At 43.3% G+C, this 17,079-nt stretch overlaps 1 protein-coding gene across 3 annotated transcripts in view; it reads left to right on the top strand.

Moving 5' to 3' along the window:
- Window positions 1–17,079, top strand: part of LOC131188839 (NADPH--cytochrome P450 reductase) — a 69,902-nt gene that overhangs the window by 50,801 nt on the left and 2,022 nt on the right. For all 3 annotated transcript variants that reach the window (XM_058164438.1, XM_058164436.1, XM_058164437.1), the window contains exons 7-15: window positions 1,071–1,160; window positions 2,425–2,523; window positions 4,714–4,830; window positions 5,735–5,853; window positions 7,877–8,058; window positions 10,199–10,348; window positions 12,930–13,197; window positions 15,294–15,439; window positions 16,591–16,676. In XM_058164438.1, coding sequence (XP_058020421.1) covers window positions 1,071–1,160; window positions 2,425–2,523; window positions 4,714–4,830; window positions 5,735–5,853; window positions 7,877–8,058; window positions 10,199–10,348; window positions 12,930–13,197; window positions 15,294–15,439; window positions 16,591–16,676 — 1,257 coding nt within the window. The remainder of the gene's footprint in view (window positions 1–1,070; window positions 1,161–2,424; window positions 2,524–4,713; window positions 4,831–5,734; window positions 5,854–7,876; window positions 8,059–10,198; window positions 10,349–12,929; window positions 13,198–15,293; window positions 15,440–16,590; window positions 16,677–17,079) is intronic.

Below are 17,079 nucleotides of genomic sequence, written 5' to 3'. Positions count from 1 at the left end.
AAGCCATGCATTTAAGCAAGAGTAGTACCAGTTGAACTTCCTCCTGACTGTGCAGTTTTTTAAAGCCAGAGGGCTGCCTTTTGGATTGGGCCTTTGACCTCCCGTATAAATGCCAACATAATTGATGACCCATATAAATGCCATATAAAAAAGTGGCTCAGGGGCTAGGACGTTGAGCTTTCAATGGAAAGATCGGCAGCTCAGCGGTTCGAATCCCTAGTGCTGCCATGTAATGGGGTGAGCTCCCGTTACTTGTCCCAGCTTCTGCCAATCTAGCAGTTTCGAAAGCACGTAAAAATACAAGTAGAAAAAATAGGGACCACCTTTGGTGGGAAGGTAACAGTGTTCCGTGTGCCTTTGGCGTTGAGTCATGCCGGCCACATGACCGCAGAGACATCTTCGGACAGCGCTGGCTCTTCGGCTTTGAAACGGAGATGAGCATTGTCCCCTAGAGTCTGCAACGACTAGCATGTACGTGCGAGGGGAACCTTTACCTTTACCTTTACAAATGCCAATATAATTGATGCCCCATATAAATGCCAATAGAACTGATGTTGCCATTTCTGCAACTGATGAGAGAGGTACATAATGGAATCAGCTCTTCCTTATGGCTTGGACAGTATATTAAGTCAGAAGGGGTGATAAGATGAAGGATCTGGATCAAGGTTGCTCAACTTTAGCTACTTTAAAATATGTGGATTTCCAGTCCCAGAATTCCACAGGTAATGCAGGGGTGAAATCTACTTACCTTCCTTACCGGCTTGGAAGTGCATGCGGCACGTGTGCGCGTGCAGAAGGTAAAAAAAAAAAACAGTACTTCCTGGTTAAAACCAGGAAGTAATGACACCCAGGTGAGTGGGTGGAGCTTCGCTCCACCATCGCTATTGGATCGCTGAACTACCGGCCACGATTTCTTGATCCGGTCTGATCTGGTAGCATTTCACTCCTGAGCTAATGGGAAGTTGGAATCCACATGTCTTAAAGTTGCTGAGGTTGAGAATCTTCAATCTGTATACTGGATATTGAATATGGTGCCTTTGGTTTTCCTCATCTCTCACTGTTTCCAACAGCTTGGAAGAAGATTTCATCACTTGGCGTGAACAGTTTTGGCCAGCAGTGTGTGAACATTTTGGTGTGGAAGCCACAGGAGATGAATCCAGGTTAGTGTGTAATAGCAGGTAGCAAGAGAAGAGGGCTTGGGAACCCCTGATACACCACCTGCAAAGAGTAGGTTGGGGCACGGGTGGTTCTCAGCTTCATTTCAGGGATCACCTGATCCAGTAGCGATGGCAATGGGTGGTTCAGAGAACCGGTAGCAAAAATCCCTGCCTGCCCCCCCCATGCCCGTGCGATCATCAGAGTTTTTTTTTTTTTACTTTTAAAAGCATTTTTTTCTTCGGCTGAAAAAATGCTTTTAAAAGTAAAAAAAAAGCCTCTGATGATCGCGTGGCTCAGTTGGGATCGTCAGAATCCTTTCAAAGCATTTTTTTTACAACCTCTTTGGCTGAAGAGGCTGTAAAAAACACTTTTAAAGGGTTCTGGTGATCAGGCAACTCAGCTGGGATCATCAGAACCCTTTCAAAGCATTTTTTCTACAACATCTTTGGCCGAAGAGGCTGTAAAAAATGCTTTTAAAAGGCTCCTCTGGCAATCCCAGCTGCCTGATCATCAGAGGCTTTTAAAAGCATTTTTTTACTTTTAAAAGCATTTTAAAAGTATTTAAAAAGCATTTTAAAATGTTTTTAAAAGTTAAAAAAAAGTTGGCCACGCCCACCCAGTCACATAAACACCCCCCCCCGCCCCATCAAGCCACTGTATGTAACAAATTTTACATTTCACCCCTGCTTCATTTCCAAACTAGCCTTCAAGTAAGCAGCTCTTGAGTTCTAGTAAGAGCAGTTTTGCATGGGGGCAGCAAAGAAGGAAGATGGAGGCCCTATCCATTCCCATCAAGTAACCTATGATAAACTGCTCTTGGAACAATATGGCATGTGGAAGAAGGAGAGAAAAACCCTCAGCCTTGTGGCTCTGCTGTAATCATGGGGGAGTTAATCCCTTAATGTCTGCCTCCAGGTTCACTATGTGGCATTTTATGAATTTCATCCCACTCTGGCCCCTGAAATTGCAATCCCAGTATCTATTTATTTATTTGCACCCTGCCTTTATTATTTTTACAAATAAGACAGAGAACATACCCAACATACCTTTCTCCTCCTATTTCCCCACCACCATCACCGCCACCAATAACAACCCTGTGAGGTGGGTTGGACTGAGAGAGAGTGATTGGCCCAAATTCCCTCAGCTGGCTTTCATGGGCTAAGGTGGGACTTGAACTCGTGGTCTCGTACTTTCTAGCCTGGTGCCTTAATCCTTTGACCAAGCTGACTTTCTACACAAACTTTATTTCCTTTCTTTTTTCTCAAGTATTCGGCAGTACGAGCTGGTGGTTCACAAAGACGTTGCCCCAAGCAAAGTTTACATGGGTGAAATGGGACGTCTGAAGAGCTATGAGAACCAAAAACCGTAAGTTATCAAAAGGAGGCTGAGAGAGAGAAAACAAGGCATGGAGGTCAAAACCCTCCAAGCATTAACTAGTGGCAGACCTCCCCAAACCAGGAAAGACACGTGGAATTATTTCTGAACAGTTTCCTTTATTGTACCTCACCTAGAGACAGAAGTCTTGTCAAACTAATGAAACCGTTTGCATCACCATAGATACGCTCTGAGAATTGCTAGGAAGGAGCTTATTGATTCTCTTTCTCTGGGCCAAACTATGTAAGCTTGGCTGCCTCTTTGCCCTCTGGAATGCAGCCCCTTCCTTTTGGGAAACCAGACTACATTCCACACCACAGGAAGGGGCTGAATTGGTTGTAAGCGTTTCCTGAACTGCGACAATAAAATCTTGTCCGTTTTGAAATGTTTGAATTCCCCTTGCCAGGAAATCTGGAAATACATCTCCGTTATCACAGTAATGGTTTAGCTCATGCTGGTAAAGCCTGTTATTAAGAACACAGTAGCCTGCAATTACTGCAGGTTCGAGCCCGGCCCAAGGTTGACTCAGCCTTCCATCCTTTATAAGGTAGGTAAAATGAGGACCCAGATTGTTGGGGGGGCAATAAGTTGACTTCGTAAAAATATACAAATATACAAATAGAATGAGACTATTGCCTTATACACTGTAAGCCGCCCTGAGTCTTCGGAGAAGGGCGGGGTATAAATGTAAACAAACAAAAAAAATAGTGGTAGCAGTAATAGTTTTTCTTCTGTTGTACTTCCTTCTCCTCTTCCTGCTTCCTTTTAAAACTATTACTATTTCTTCCTCTTCCTCCCTTTATTGGGGTTCTTATGTCTTCTGCTGCTCCTTCTCCATCTTCTACTTAATTATTATTACTTCCCCTCTTTTACTCCTAAAGGGACAAAGAGTGATATATGAAACACACAGACCATAGAAACAATATAATTCAAGAAGCAATCCCTTCTCTTTAAAATCCCATTTAAAGAGATACCTATGAAAAGGGACCTACAGTGGTAACTTGAGTTCTTAGCAGCAGGAAGCCGTCATCCAGTTGTGAATAAGAATGTCCATTTGTGAACACTTGTACATCAAAGAGGTATTAAGAAATTGCACCCAGTCTTGGTGAGCTAAGCGGTGGCATAGCTGCTGGGTGGCAGCCATACATACAGTCTTTGAGAACTGCTTCCTGTGACAAGAGCAGGTGAAAAATGTAGGCCCACAAGGCATTCACGTTTTTTTTGAAGTTTTTCTTTAGGAAAGAATGAGGGAGAGCCACCCTAGGAAAGAGCTGCCTGGGAGATAGCTGTGGCCAGCCTATAGGTGTCTCACGTCGTTCCTACTTTAATTAGTGGGATGTTGCCTCATCAGATGTTGCCACCAGAGCCGTGAATATAATGGGCGGATAGGAAGCTTCAGCCATTTTTTTTTTCATTTGGTCAAAAGCACATGAGTATTCATGAAGACACCAGGATATCTCGTCGTATTTCAGCTATTGGTTTCATTTTTTAAAAATTCTGAAGAATGGTTGATGGCCATGTAGAGCTATGGGGAAGCAAACTTGGTATATTTGCTCAAGCAGCTCCTGGTGATTTACAAAGTACAAAAACAAAGTATTGCATGAATTGCTTTTTGGAAATCCACTAGAAAGGTGCCTGGCCTATTAGGTGTATGTAATAATAATAATAATAATAATAATAATAATAATAATAATAATAATAATAATAATAATAATAATAATAATAATAATAATAATAATAATAATAATAATAATAATAATAATATCAGAGTTGGAAGGGACCTTGGAGGTCTTCTAGTCCAACCCCCTGCCCAGGCAGGAAACCCTACACCATTTCAGACAAATGGCTATCCAACATTTTCTTAAAAATTTTGTGCGTGTGCGCAAAGGGCTCTGTAGCATGGATGCCACTGCAAACAATTGCTTTTGGGGCTCTATCTTGTTAAGGACCTCCTTGAGTATATCCTCAGAAGATCCATTTGCAATGCTATAAACCAGGGGTCTCCAACCTTGGCAACTTTAAGCCTGGTGGACTTCAACTCCCAGAAAGCCCCAGCCAACAAAGCTGGCTGGGGCATTCTGGGAGTTGAAGTCCTCCAGGCTTAAAGTTGCCAAGGTTGGAGACCCCTGCTATAAACCATTCAAGTCATTAACTAGATATGTCTCCCGGGCTTCCTTCTAGACCATTTGATGCCAAGAATCCCTATTTAGCCCCAGTTTCTTTGAACCGGAAGCTGAACCAAGGTGGAGAGAGGCACCTGATGCATCATGAACTGGACATCACTGGGTCCAAAATCAGGTAAATGGGAATTTTGGAGATTCTAGAATCAGCAAAGCTTGCAGGGCACTGCAATGAAGAGGCTTACTTTAAACACATGCTTGATGGCTAAACAGTTCGTGTTTATACAACATGCTAAACTTGTTTATGGATAACCTAAATGACTTCTCTGTGTGTGGATTAGCAAATTGTATTAAGTAGCACAATTAATTAATAGTTCATTGTATTGCACAAACTCTGCATACGGGTAGACCTTGGTTAATGACTGCCCTGTTTAGCAACCATGACTGTTGTAGTGCTTCTGCAATCACTTGATCAAACATTTGGGCATTTCGCAACTGGCAGGCGTTTGTGACCTTTGCAGTGTCCTGTGGTTGTGATCAACATTTGTGTGCTTCACAGCCAGCTTCCAACAAGCAGTTGATGGAGAAACTGGCAGTAAAATCGCAAGTTGCGGTCATGTAGTGTTAACTGCAACCATGTCACTTGGAAAAGAAGTTGCTGGCTCCACTTATGGTCATTAAGTGAGGACTATCTTTTATGGATAAATTCAGTAACCGGCTGAAACACATTGTGTGAATGCAGCCTTAAATCTATGTCAAAGGATTTGCCGCCTCCTGCTTTAAAAAGTGTGGCTCCAGTGTAATAGAGATGAAATGCTAATACTCCTAGCTTTAAGTGTATTGGATTAATAGTGTTGATGAGGAATTCCTAAACTTAGTGGGGACCCTTAACAAGGAGTGTGAATCCAGAGATGACATGGGTCAGACTAAACTATGTGACTATGGTTCATTAAATCATAATGGTGCTTTTGTTTTAGCTTAGCAGGTTGTATAGACCCAGACAGCAGTGGTTTATTCAACAGACCATAGTTAAACCATACCTTACATGATTTACAAACTCAGCCTCTTGATTTCTTTGCCAGATATGAGGCTGGAGACCATATTGCTGTGTACCCAGCCAATGATACTTCGCTGGTGAATCAAATTGGTGAAATACTTGGTGCTGATTTGGATACAGTGATCTCCTTGAACAATTTAGATGGTGAGTATATAAACATTCCTTCTTTGCATAAGTTATGTCCTTTTTTGTTTTGAAAACGGATGATGCAAAATGTTTCTCCCTGTTTTATCAGATCTTTTGATCAACCATTCCCATTCTTTACCCTGCAATCTGCGACTGATGGAATATGAAGTTCCTAATAACTATAAGGCAGTTTTTCTCAACCTTCGGCCACTTGAAGATGTGTGAACTTCAACTCCCAGAATTCCCCAGCCCGCACATCTTCCAGTGGCCGATATTGAAAAATACTGCCTTACAGTTATTATGAACAGTATGTTCCCACCATTTTAACAAAAGGCACCCCTGCTGAAATGCACATAGCTAAGAATGTACTTTGCTTTTCATCGCCAGTTCTCATTCTTTGACAGTTCTTTGACAATTGCTGCAGCAAAAAATTTCATGCTGGCATAATTTCCAGTCTGTGCCATAGCAACTATCTGAAGCTGGAATTCACTTCTGGCAGAACTAGTTTCCACACCTGATTTCAGGGGCGTTTACATCCAATTGCCCAATCGGGTTGCTCAATTAAGATACTGTGCGGTCTTCTTTGGACCTCTTTATAAACCTGAGACTTCAACTTTTGAAGTGGGGAGACCTGCCAAACTTGCTAGGCCTGTTGAGAATGTGTATTAGTTGATGGTGGCAGACATGCTCCACTTACATTTTGGGGGATATTGAATGAATCTTCCAGCTGAATCTCCAATAGATTCTGGGCTCGGCAGTTGGCAGCTTTTAGCGTTGCCGCCGCCTAAGCTCTTAACAGAGCCATTGCTATTGTGTCTTTGTTACCGTGTGGATGGCGAGGGAGGTGGTAAAAACACTGAATGAGGGCTCCTTCTTTGTTTCATATTTCAGCTTAGCGAACTGTTTGTTCTCTTGCATTGTGTGCTGTTTTGCAATTATTTCTCAGATTTCAAGTGTGCTGGTCTCTATCACACGAGAGCTTTCTTTCCCCTCGCAAGGTGACCTTATCTCACACGAACGCTTTGGAAATTGGATACATTAATGAAATCACATTGTCCTGTTTTTATTCAGCTGTCCAGCCTGCATTGTCCACTGGGACACATGGTTCTGGTCTCCATAACTACCAAAGGAGTAGAACAATGTTGGTGCAGCAAAATTGTCCAGTTAACGGCAGAGTTAAGAATTGGATAGATTACCTTCCCAGTATGAATGCCATCCAGATATATGAACTTCAACTCCTATATCCCAAAGGTGCTTTTTCAAGAGGCAACTGGACTTTCTGGGTTTTCTTTGAAGACGTTTTGCTTCTCATCCAAGAAGCTTCTTGGATGAGAAGCGAAACATCTTCAAAGAAAAACCAGAAAGCCCAGTTGCCTTTTGAAAAAGCTTCTCATCCAAGAAGCTTCTTGGATGAGAAATGAAACGTCTTCAAAGAAAAACCAGAAAGTCCAGTTGCCTCTTGAAAAAACACCTTTGGGACAACCATGACCTGGATGACAGAGAATCTCCAGAGACATTCAACTCCTATAGTTCTTAGCTGGAGCCGTGCTAGGTTGGGGAAGGTTAGAATATGACTTTGGGTCCCTGTTAGAAAGCTGGTATTTTGTCTTTGCTTCACTGTGTTGGAAGCTCAGTTTGTTAGTCATTGAAAACTGTGGTTGATCTTATCCTTCAGCCTCAGTCAGGCAGTTAACAATCCTTTATGAAGTTCAGGATTGTTGCTTGGACTCTTTATGCAGGATTTGGAGGCTTACAGAGTGGTACCTCGGTACTCATGATTAATTGGTTCCAGGAGGTCAATGAGTACTAAAAATGATGAATACCAAACACAGTTTCCCCATAAAGAATAATTTAGTGAATCAACAGACAACTGACACCAACAAGTTCTAGTTTGTGTGTTGCATACCTAACAGTATGTACCGGGACAAAATTATTACATCAGAATTGTTGAGTACCGAATTTAATAGTTTCAGAGCAGTTCAGTACCAAGGTACCACTGTATTTGAATTTCTGAACTCTTCCTCTCTCCTCCTCTTTGCAGAGGAATCCAACAAGAAGCACCCATTCCCTTGCCCAACTTCATACCGCACAGCCCTGACCTACTATTTGGATATCACTAATCCACCACGCACAAATGTTCTCTATGAGTTGGCACAGTATGCCACAAATGCCAGTGAGCAGGAGCAACTGCGCAAGATGGCTTCCTCCTCTGCTGAAGGCAAGGTGGGTACGGATCTACGTTTGCTGCTCCCCTTAATGTTACATCTGTGGTTAGTGCCACCAAATTTGTACTGTAGCAATCCAGGTCACCAGTAGGTGATGGCAAAGATAAAGGCAAAAAGGCAGTATACTGCCATCTGATGGTCCTCTGTATTTTTTTTTTTTTGCAGCCCAGCTCTGAAAATCCTATTTTATTTCCACAAAAATAAGACCAGGTCTTATATTTAGTTTTGCTCCAAAAGATACATTAGGGCTTATTTTCCAGTTGGGTCTTATTTTCAGTGAAATATGGTACTAAATGCCTCTGTCTGGCTGTTGAACTTAACTGGGGCTTATTTTGGGGGGTAGGGCTTTTATTACAAGCATCCTGAAAAATCATGTTAGAGCTTATTTTCTAGTTAGGTCTTAGTTTGGGGAAATATGGTATCATTGATTCTTGGAAGGAGAACTTGTTGGAATTGGTAGAGGATTTCCAATTTCCTTTGAATCAGACAAGCAAAATAGAATTTGTTTTCAGCTGTGAAATGCTAAAACAGGAAGATAGATATGCATGATCCATATCTCACTTAGCTTTTCCCAGTCTGTTCTTTTGGTAAGGAAGAAATGGAATAAGGATGAACAGTGTCTGGGTTGTCAGGATTGCTGTTTTAGCTGATGGAAAATCCCATCCTGAATGGCAACTCAAAAGTTAAAAAAACAGGACCAGGAATGGTGGTTGGTGGTGCTTACATATCAGTTTTGGTAGGATAGGAAATAGCCAGTTGTCTTTGCTAAGGCAGCCTTGCAGCCTTTCTTCTCAGTTAACTTAGAGCACTCTTCCATTATTTCCCATCCTCCCAATACACTGGATGTAATTGTTAATGCCATGCAAATCAGGGTGGATCAAAGTTACAGCCCAAAGCCCCTCTTGAGTTTATCAAATAAGGAAAGATCTTAAGCCCAGGGTTTGATTTGTCTAGAACAGGGCTGTCAAACTCAAGGCTTGCGGGCCAAATCTGGCCCATAGGGTGCTTAGATCTGGCCTGCGGGGCAGCCATGAAAATGGCGAATGACTGGCCCACAGTATCTCTGCCGGCAAAAATGGAGCTTGGGAAGGTTGTGCTCTAGCCCTTCCCCCCCCCCCCACCTGCTTTCGCTGGCAGAGGGCTAGCAAAACAAACTAAAAGCAAAGCAAAACACAAAGGAGAAATGTTTTGCATTTGAGCATCCAAGAAGGGACAGGAAAGGAAAAAGGGAAAGATGAAAGGCAAATTAAAAGGAAAGATGGGAAGACAGCAAGGAAGGAAAAAAAAGGAAAGAGGGGAAGGAAGAAGAAAGGAGAATGAAGAGGGAAGGGAAGAGGGGAAGGAAGAGGGAAGGAAAATGAAGAGGGAAGGAAAAAGAAAGGGGAAGGAAGAAAGAGGGAAGGAAGAAGAAGGAGAATGAAGAGGAAGGAAAAAGAAGGAAAGGGGAAGGAAGAAAGGAGAATGAAGAGGAAGGAAGAAGGAAGAAGGAAGGAAGAAGGGAGAATGAAGGGGGAGGGAGAAAGAAGGAAAGGGGAAGGAAGAAGAAAGGAGAATGAAGAGGGAAGGAGAAAGGAGGAAAGGGGGAAGGAAGAAGAAAGGAGAATGAAGAGGGAAGGAAAACGAAAGGGGAAGGAAGAAGAAAGAGGGGAAGGAAGAAGAAAGGAGAATGAAGAAGGAAGGAGAAAGAAGGAAAGGGGAAGGAAAAAGAAAGGAGAATGAAGAGGGAAGGAAAAAGAAGGAAAGAGGGGAAGGAAGAAGAAAGGAGAATGAAGAGGGAAGGAGAAAGAAGGAAAGAGGGGAAGGAAGAAGAAAGGAGAATGAAGAGGGAAGGAAAAAAGAAAAAAAGGGAGGGAAGTCCTGCCTTAGCACATGGTCACCAGCAGATGGCAAGGCTTCTCTGGAGGAGAAGGGTTTGGCGATCTCCCTGGTCTAGCCTTCCTCCGCTGGGGACAGTGGATCCCCCCAGCCCTGCCCAGGCCACCACAGGTGCCCCGACACGAGTGATGTTTGGCTGGCCACACACCGCCGGCTGTGGCGCCTCCCCCCACCCCTGGTTTGTCAAACAAGCGTGTTTTTTTTTTAAAAAAAAATCCACATTGATTGCTTTCTCCCCTAACATAGATGTTTGCTTAATCTAGACTTTGTATCTCAGCTGGGTTGTTGAGTCTCGGAGGAATATCCTGGCTATCCTGCAGGACACACCTTCTCTGCGGCCCCCTATTGACCACCTTTGTGAACTGCTTCCCCGCCTTCAAGCTCGCTATTACTCCATCGCTTCTACATCCAAGGTGAGCACAGACTGGCAAGCATCCTTTGACAATCCAATGTATTTTTTTCTGTCACCTTTTTTTAAACTACAATTTGGGTACTTTAGTTCTTCTACCCATCGAGGTCCCCCAGTCCTTGCAGTTTTGCCTTAAGTCGAAAATGACCTTTTCACTTTTCCTACGGCAGCTGCAATGACGGTTGACATTTTGTGTGAGTCTTCCTTCCTCTCACTTCAGCAACGATGAATCTCCCTGCTGCAGCCTCACAGCCTGAAGAGCCATGGATGAGAAGTTTAAAGATGTTTAGGAGTTGGGTTACAGCTCTTACAAACGCTTTATTAGAAAGAAATTATTTGAGAAAGAAGGGAGTGAAATTGATGATTTTCACTAATTGCAAGGGAAGATGGAATAAGGCACAGAAAATGCTGCTTCCTTGTGATCTTTTTCAGCAAATCTCTAATGTGAATAGAATAGAATAGAATAGAATAGAATAGAATAGAATAGAATAGAATAGAATAGAATAGAAAATTCTTTATTGACCAAGTGTGATTGGACACATAAGAAATTCGTTTTTGGTGCATATGCTCTCAGTGTGCATAAAAAGAAAAGACACATTTATCAACAATCATAAAGTACAATACTTATTGACAGTCAAAGGGTCCAAATAAGCAATCGAATCATACTAGGAAACAATCAATATAAATCGTAAGGATACAAGCAACAAAGTTACAGTCATGCAGTCATAAGTGGGAGGAGATGGGTGATGGGAACGATGAGAAGATTAATAGTAAGATTAATAATTATAATACAGTAATATTATTATTATTATTAATATTAATGGTAAATAACTATTCTTCTCATTTTAGACTATGTGAATTCCACCAAAGGAAGCAATGGTCTTTTATTTCATACTAGTTAGACCAGCAATAGAAAAAGATTGAGGCAAACGAAAATGGGTTCAAATAAAGGCAGTAAATGGTCCTGGGCATAGAGAGCAGATGGAGAGAGAAGAAAAGATCACGGGTATGTTCTTCAGAACCCAAAGAGTTGCCTGCTGTTGAAAGGAAAATATAGTTTTCAGGGTCTCCGTATAGAGCAGAGTTTCTCAATTGTGACAACTTGAAGAGGTGTGGACTTCAACTCCCAGAATTCCCCAGCCAGCTGTGCTGGCTGGGGAATTCTGGGAATTGAAGTCCACACCTCTTCAAGTTGTCACAATTGAGAAACACTGGTATAGAGGAAGATTATGTCAGCTGAATATTAGAAGGTTTCTTGAATAGAATAGAATAGAATAGAATAGAATTTTTTATTGGCCAAGTGTGATTGGACACACAAGGAATTTGTCTTGGTGCATATGCTCTCAGTGTACATAAAAGAAAAGATACGTTCATCAAGGTACAACATTTACAACACAATTGATGGTCAATATTCACTCACGTAAGAACAATCCAAAAATTGGAACCGATTAGGAACAGATCATCATGCATAAAATCTTACCTATGTGGCTGCCAAGAATTAATACCAACTTGATGACTCCTAATCAAGCAATCAGTTTGAAAACTTGAGGATTCTGTGCCACCTTATTAGAGAGAGGCCTTCAAAAGGAGAAACGATGTGTTGTAATTTTGGATTTCCTGCTTCAAGCAAGGGTTTGGACTGGATGGCCTACAAGGCTGCCCATCTTCCTTACTCGTCCCTTTTTTTGATGTCTGAGAATCCACTGAGACGTTGCCTAAATACTAAGCATATATTTATGGTCATATTTCACTAGAAGCTTGTATTTGAACCTCAGTATCTTTCCGTGTTGAAGTCGGAATCCAGTCCTCAGTTCTGGGCTTCTCTGCCTCTTTGCACTCCAAGGAAACCCAAGTCACGGTTCTTGTCTGAATGTTTTAAAGAAGGGATTGGACAACCATTTGTCTGAAATGGTACAGGGCAGGGGTCCCCAACACTCAGGCCACGGCGCACTACTGGGCCTTGAGCTGTTCCAAATCGAGGTGTGGAAGTGGCAAATGAACATGTGCATGCATCCCCACTTGTGCAAGCAGTGGGCGAGCGTGTGCGGGTGTGCTCCATTTGCACGAGCGGCGGGTGCACGTGTCCGCCACTTGCGCAAATGGAGCTGCGCACACGGAACCATACCCACCCCCCCCAGTCCACAAAACTGGAAAGGTTGGGGAGTTCTGGTATAGGATTTCCTGCTTGAGCAAAGGGTTGGATTAGAACAGGGGTCTCCAACCATGGCAACTTTGAGCCTGGTGGACTTCAACTCCTAGAATTCCCCAGCCAGCAAAGCTGGCCGGATAATTCTGGGAGTTGAAGTCCACCAGGCTCAAAGTTGCCAAGGTTGGAGACCCCTGGATTAGAAGACCTCCAAGGTCCCTTCCAACTCTGTTACTCTGTTATTTCTTTTAACCTTGGTTAGGTAGTATATAGAGCTCAGCATGTTCCATGCCCTCATTTCGTTTGGTTTGTTTATGATTCAGTCTAAACCTCGGACAGAGATTAATCCTGTCCCCAAGTGAAGTGTGCCGTGGGGAGACTTCACTGTTATCACTAAAAGCTTCTGATGGCTCTTTCTTGCATTCCACCCCTTCTCCAGGTACACCCAAATTCCATCCATATCTGTTCCGTTGTCGTGGAGTACACTACCAAAACGAACCGAGTAAACAAAGGGGTGGCTACTAACTGGCTGAAGAACAAGCAACCCAATGAGAATGGGCACAAATCCACAGTGCCCTTGTATGTCCGGAAATCCCAGTTCCGGCTGCCTTTCAAATCTAACACTCCTGTCATCATGATTGGGCCAGGCACAGGGATCGCTCCCTTCATCGGTTTCATCCAGGAGCGGGGCTGGCTCAAACAACAAGGTGAGTGCTGAGTTCAGATTGGCCCTCTGAGCAACAATAAGGTCCCCCGGGTTAAATTTCTTGGAAGGCAAGCCAGGGAAATCCCCAGATGGTTTGCTGTGGGGGCGAACAGAGCATCCGCTGGCAGAGGCAGTAGGCCATTTATTTTAGTTGTTGCATTCGTTTCCTGCCTTTCTCTGAGAGCTCGAGACAACTTGTGTGGGTTATCTTGTCTCATTATCATCCAAACAACCACTCTGTAAAGCAGGTTCGGCTGATAGAGTGACTGGTTTAGAGCCATGCCCGGTGAGCCATCTGGTTGAGTGGAGGCTTGAATTAAGAGTCTCCTTGCACCGAATCAAACATCTTGATCACTTCATTACTCTGGCCCTAAATGCTATGTGCTCAATGGCTTTTGTGTCTTGCTTTAAGGCCATGATGGCGAACCTATGGAATGTGTGCCTGAAGTGGCACGCGGAGCCATTTCGCCTGGCACGCATGGCGTTGCCCATTCCTGTTCTGGGTTTCTGGCGCGCATGCGCACACGACAATCAGCTGGCCTTTGTGTGCGCGGCAATGCTGGAAACTGGAGGAGCTGGTGTTCCGTTTTCCAGCGTAAGCATGTGCGCCAGCCAACTGATTGGCGCGTATGCATGCATGGCAGTAACTGGAAGACTTGCTGGCCAGTGCTCATGCGCATGCCGGAAACTGAAAGTACCTTATCCAGTGTGCGCATGCTCCCTGGGCAGCTCCTCTTCCTGGTTGTCGTCCTGATGAGCGTGCGCACGCAAAGTGCTCTCTTTTCGGCACCTGGTAGCGAGTGCGCACTCAGTGCCGAAAAGGTTCGCCATCACTGCTTTAAGACTTCCGTAAAACAGCTGACTGGTTGGGGTGAGAACTAGGATCCTCAGCTAGGTAAAGCTTCAGTCCATTCTTGCTGTTATCTCCTTGTATAATTGCTGTAAATCATCATCTGGTTATGACCAATGGGTCATAATGGAACTGTAGTTCCTTTGTCAACCTCTGATAGTGTGACCAAGGGCATCTGATTTGAATAGTTTTGCTGACTCTCCTTTTAATAGATTGACTCAGAATCAATCCATGCCTTATATAAAAGCACTTGAGGAGGAAGAAAAATAACTCTTCAAAGGACAGAATCCAACACTGCCGACAATGCAACCCCAACTAATCTTTTCACTCATAGCCAAATTGGAGTAAAAGTCTTCTGCATTGCTTTGGCTTTGGCACGCTTATATTTTAAGTGTATTGGTTTAAACAGGAACCTGGATAAGTGAACTTCTCCATTTAAATACAGATAGTCCTTGACTTGCAACCATTTGTTTAGAAACTCTTCAGAGGTACAACAGCACTGAAAAAAGTCTTACGCATTTACAACCATTATAGCATCCCCAGAGTCATGGTGGCGCAATGGTTAGAATGCAGCATTGCAGGCTAACTCTGTCCACAATATAGACTTCGATCCTAATAGGGCTCCATTCTTCCAGGTTTGTTAAATGAGGATCCAGATTATTGGGGTGGCAAGATGCTGGCATTGTAAAAGGCTCAGAGAATGCCACAAAGATGATTAGGGGACTGGAGACTAAAACACAAAGGACGGTGCTGGAATTGGGTATGTCTAGTTTAATGAAAAGAACGACTAGGAATGACATGATAGCATGTTCCAATATCTCAGGGGTTGCCACAAAGAAGTGGGAGTCAAGCTATTCTCCAGAGTACCAGAAGGCAAGACAAGAAGCAGCGGATGGAAACTGAACAAAGAGAGAAGCAACTTAGAACTAAGGAGAAATTTCCTGACAGTTAGAACAATTAATCAGTGGAGCAACTTCCCTCCAGAAGTTGTGAATGCTTCAACACTGGAAGTTTTTAAGAAGAGACTGAACAACCATTTGTCTGAAGTGATGTAGGGTTTCCTGCCTGGTCAGGGGGTTGGACTAGAAGACCTCTAAGGTCCCTTCCAACTCTTGTTATTCTATTATTCTATATTGCCTGAACTAGAGATCAGATCTGAAGCAGTGCATTCAGGCTGCTATTTTGTTGCAAGGATACCCAAGGTCACTCAGCAGCTCTGGACTGAGGAATGTGTCCTTGTGTTTTAGGCAAGGAGGTTGGGGAGACTGTGCTGTATTTTGGCTGCCGGCACGAGAAGGAGGACTACATCTATAAGGAAGAACTTGCCCAATTTGTCAAAGAAGGAGCCCTTACTCAACTCAATGTGGCTTTCTCGAGGGACCAGCCAGAAAAGGTAAGCCTGTTCCATTCTAAAACGTTCCACCATCCGGGGCACTTGCATTCACTTGTCCTGTAGGGCCTGCTTGAAAAATGGACGGTTTTATATGTTTTGTGCTTAGATAATCTCCTGAGTGAAAAAAAAGAACCAAATAATTGCCTTTGTTTTCCATAATTCTAGAAAATGTTGGTAAAGGCTTTTTTTAAAAAAAACTCCTTCCCTGCTATCAGTCTGGTTTGCCTGATTTTTGGACCAGGCATTTTTAATTTTTTTCAAAAGCACTTTTGTAGTGCTCATACATGTTTCCCCGAAAATGCGACCTACTCAGAAAGTAAGTCCTAGCTTGATTTTTTACACGTGCGCCCAATATAAGCCCTCCCCCCCAAAATAAGCCCTGGGCCTCTGTGGCTCAGACTGCTAAGACAGTCTGTTATTAACACAGCTGCTTGCAATTACTGCAAGTTCAAGTCCCACCAGGCCCAAGGTTGACTCAGCCTTCCATCCTTTATAAGGTAGGTAAAATGAGAACCCAGATTGTTGGGGGCAATAAGTTGACTTTGTATATAATATACAAAAGGATGAAGACTATTGCTTAACACAGTGCAAGCCGCCCTGAGTCTTCGGAGAAGGGCGGGATATAAATGCAAATAAATAAATAAATAAAAAATAATTAAGGCCACGCCCACTCTAGGGCGCACAGATAAAAATTAAGCTAGGGTGGGGATGAGGGGGTGGAGCTGTCCTAATACTTACCTTCGGACAGTTGCGGCCACGCTTCACACATCTCAGCCCATTTCTTCTACCAGCAAGGCTTTCCTGAAGGTCTCTGTAGCCGAATACAGAGCTCCAGATTGATCCGGAGCTCTGTTATCAGCTACAGAGGCCTTTCCTGAAGGTCTCTCTAGCCGAGAGTGCGAAAAAGAGGCCGGGGTGATGCGCGCAAGTGAGGTGAGTCAGTGGATGACATCCCCCCCCCCCCCCCAAAAAAAGATCAGTTGCCTTTTTTGGTGGCAAAAAATTATAAGACAAGGTCTTATTTTTGGGGAAAAACGGATATCTACCTTTAAAAAAAACCCTAGATACCAGTTTTTATGCTAAAGGAGACACAATCAGAGAATATACACCGCTGTTAAGACCCTGTTGACACCCAATTTCGTCTTTTTCAGATTTATGTGCAGCACTTGCTCAAAAAGAACAAGGAGCACGTCTGGAAGCTGATCAATGAAGGAAATGGTCACATCTACGTGTGCGGGTAAGGATGGCAAGGCTCCTTTTGTTCACAGGTTATCTGGCAGCAGTGAGCAGTCAGAAATTGACTTGAAAATAAGTAATTAGTAATTTTGCCCCTGGGGCAGAACAGTTAGGCAGAAAACAGCAATGCGATGCTAGCTGGAAATTCTGGTATTAATAGTGATATCTGAGGGTACCAGGAAATGTTAAGTAGCTTGCAAAGAGTGTAAATTATCAGGATGAATTTGCAGAAGTTGCTGAAGAACTTGCCGAAAGCACAAAAATATTCAAAATAATTCAAGTGAAGTGAAGTGGATGACTTCCCTGGATATATTTATTGACTTGAATGTCAGTCAGTCTCATAACAATATGGCACCCATCTGTCTTCCCACAAACTTCAGTCTTTTAACTTCATCAAGAGAACC

Source organism: Ahaetulla prasina, chromosome 1 (genome assembly GCF_028640845.1).
Source record: "Ahaetulla prasina isolate Xishuangbanna chromosome 1, ASM2864084v1, whole genome shotgun sequence".
Classification (NCBI taxonomy): Eukaryota; Metazoa; Chordata; class Lepidosauria; order Squamata; family Colubridae; genus Ahaetulla; species Ahaetulla prasina.
Note: the sequence above shows the minus strand (reverse complement) of the source record. Positions and strands in the feature narration are given on the sequence as shown.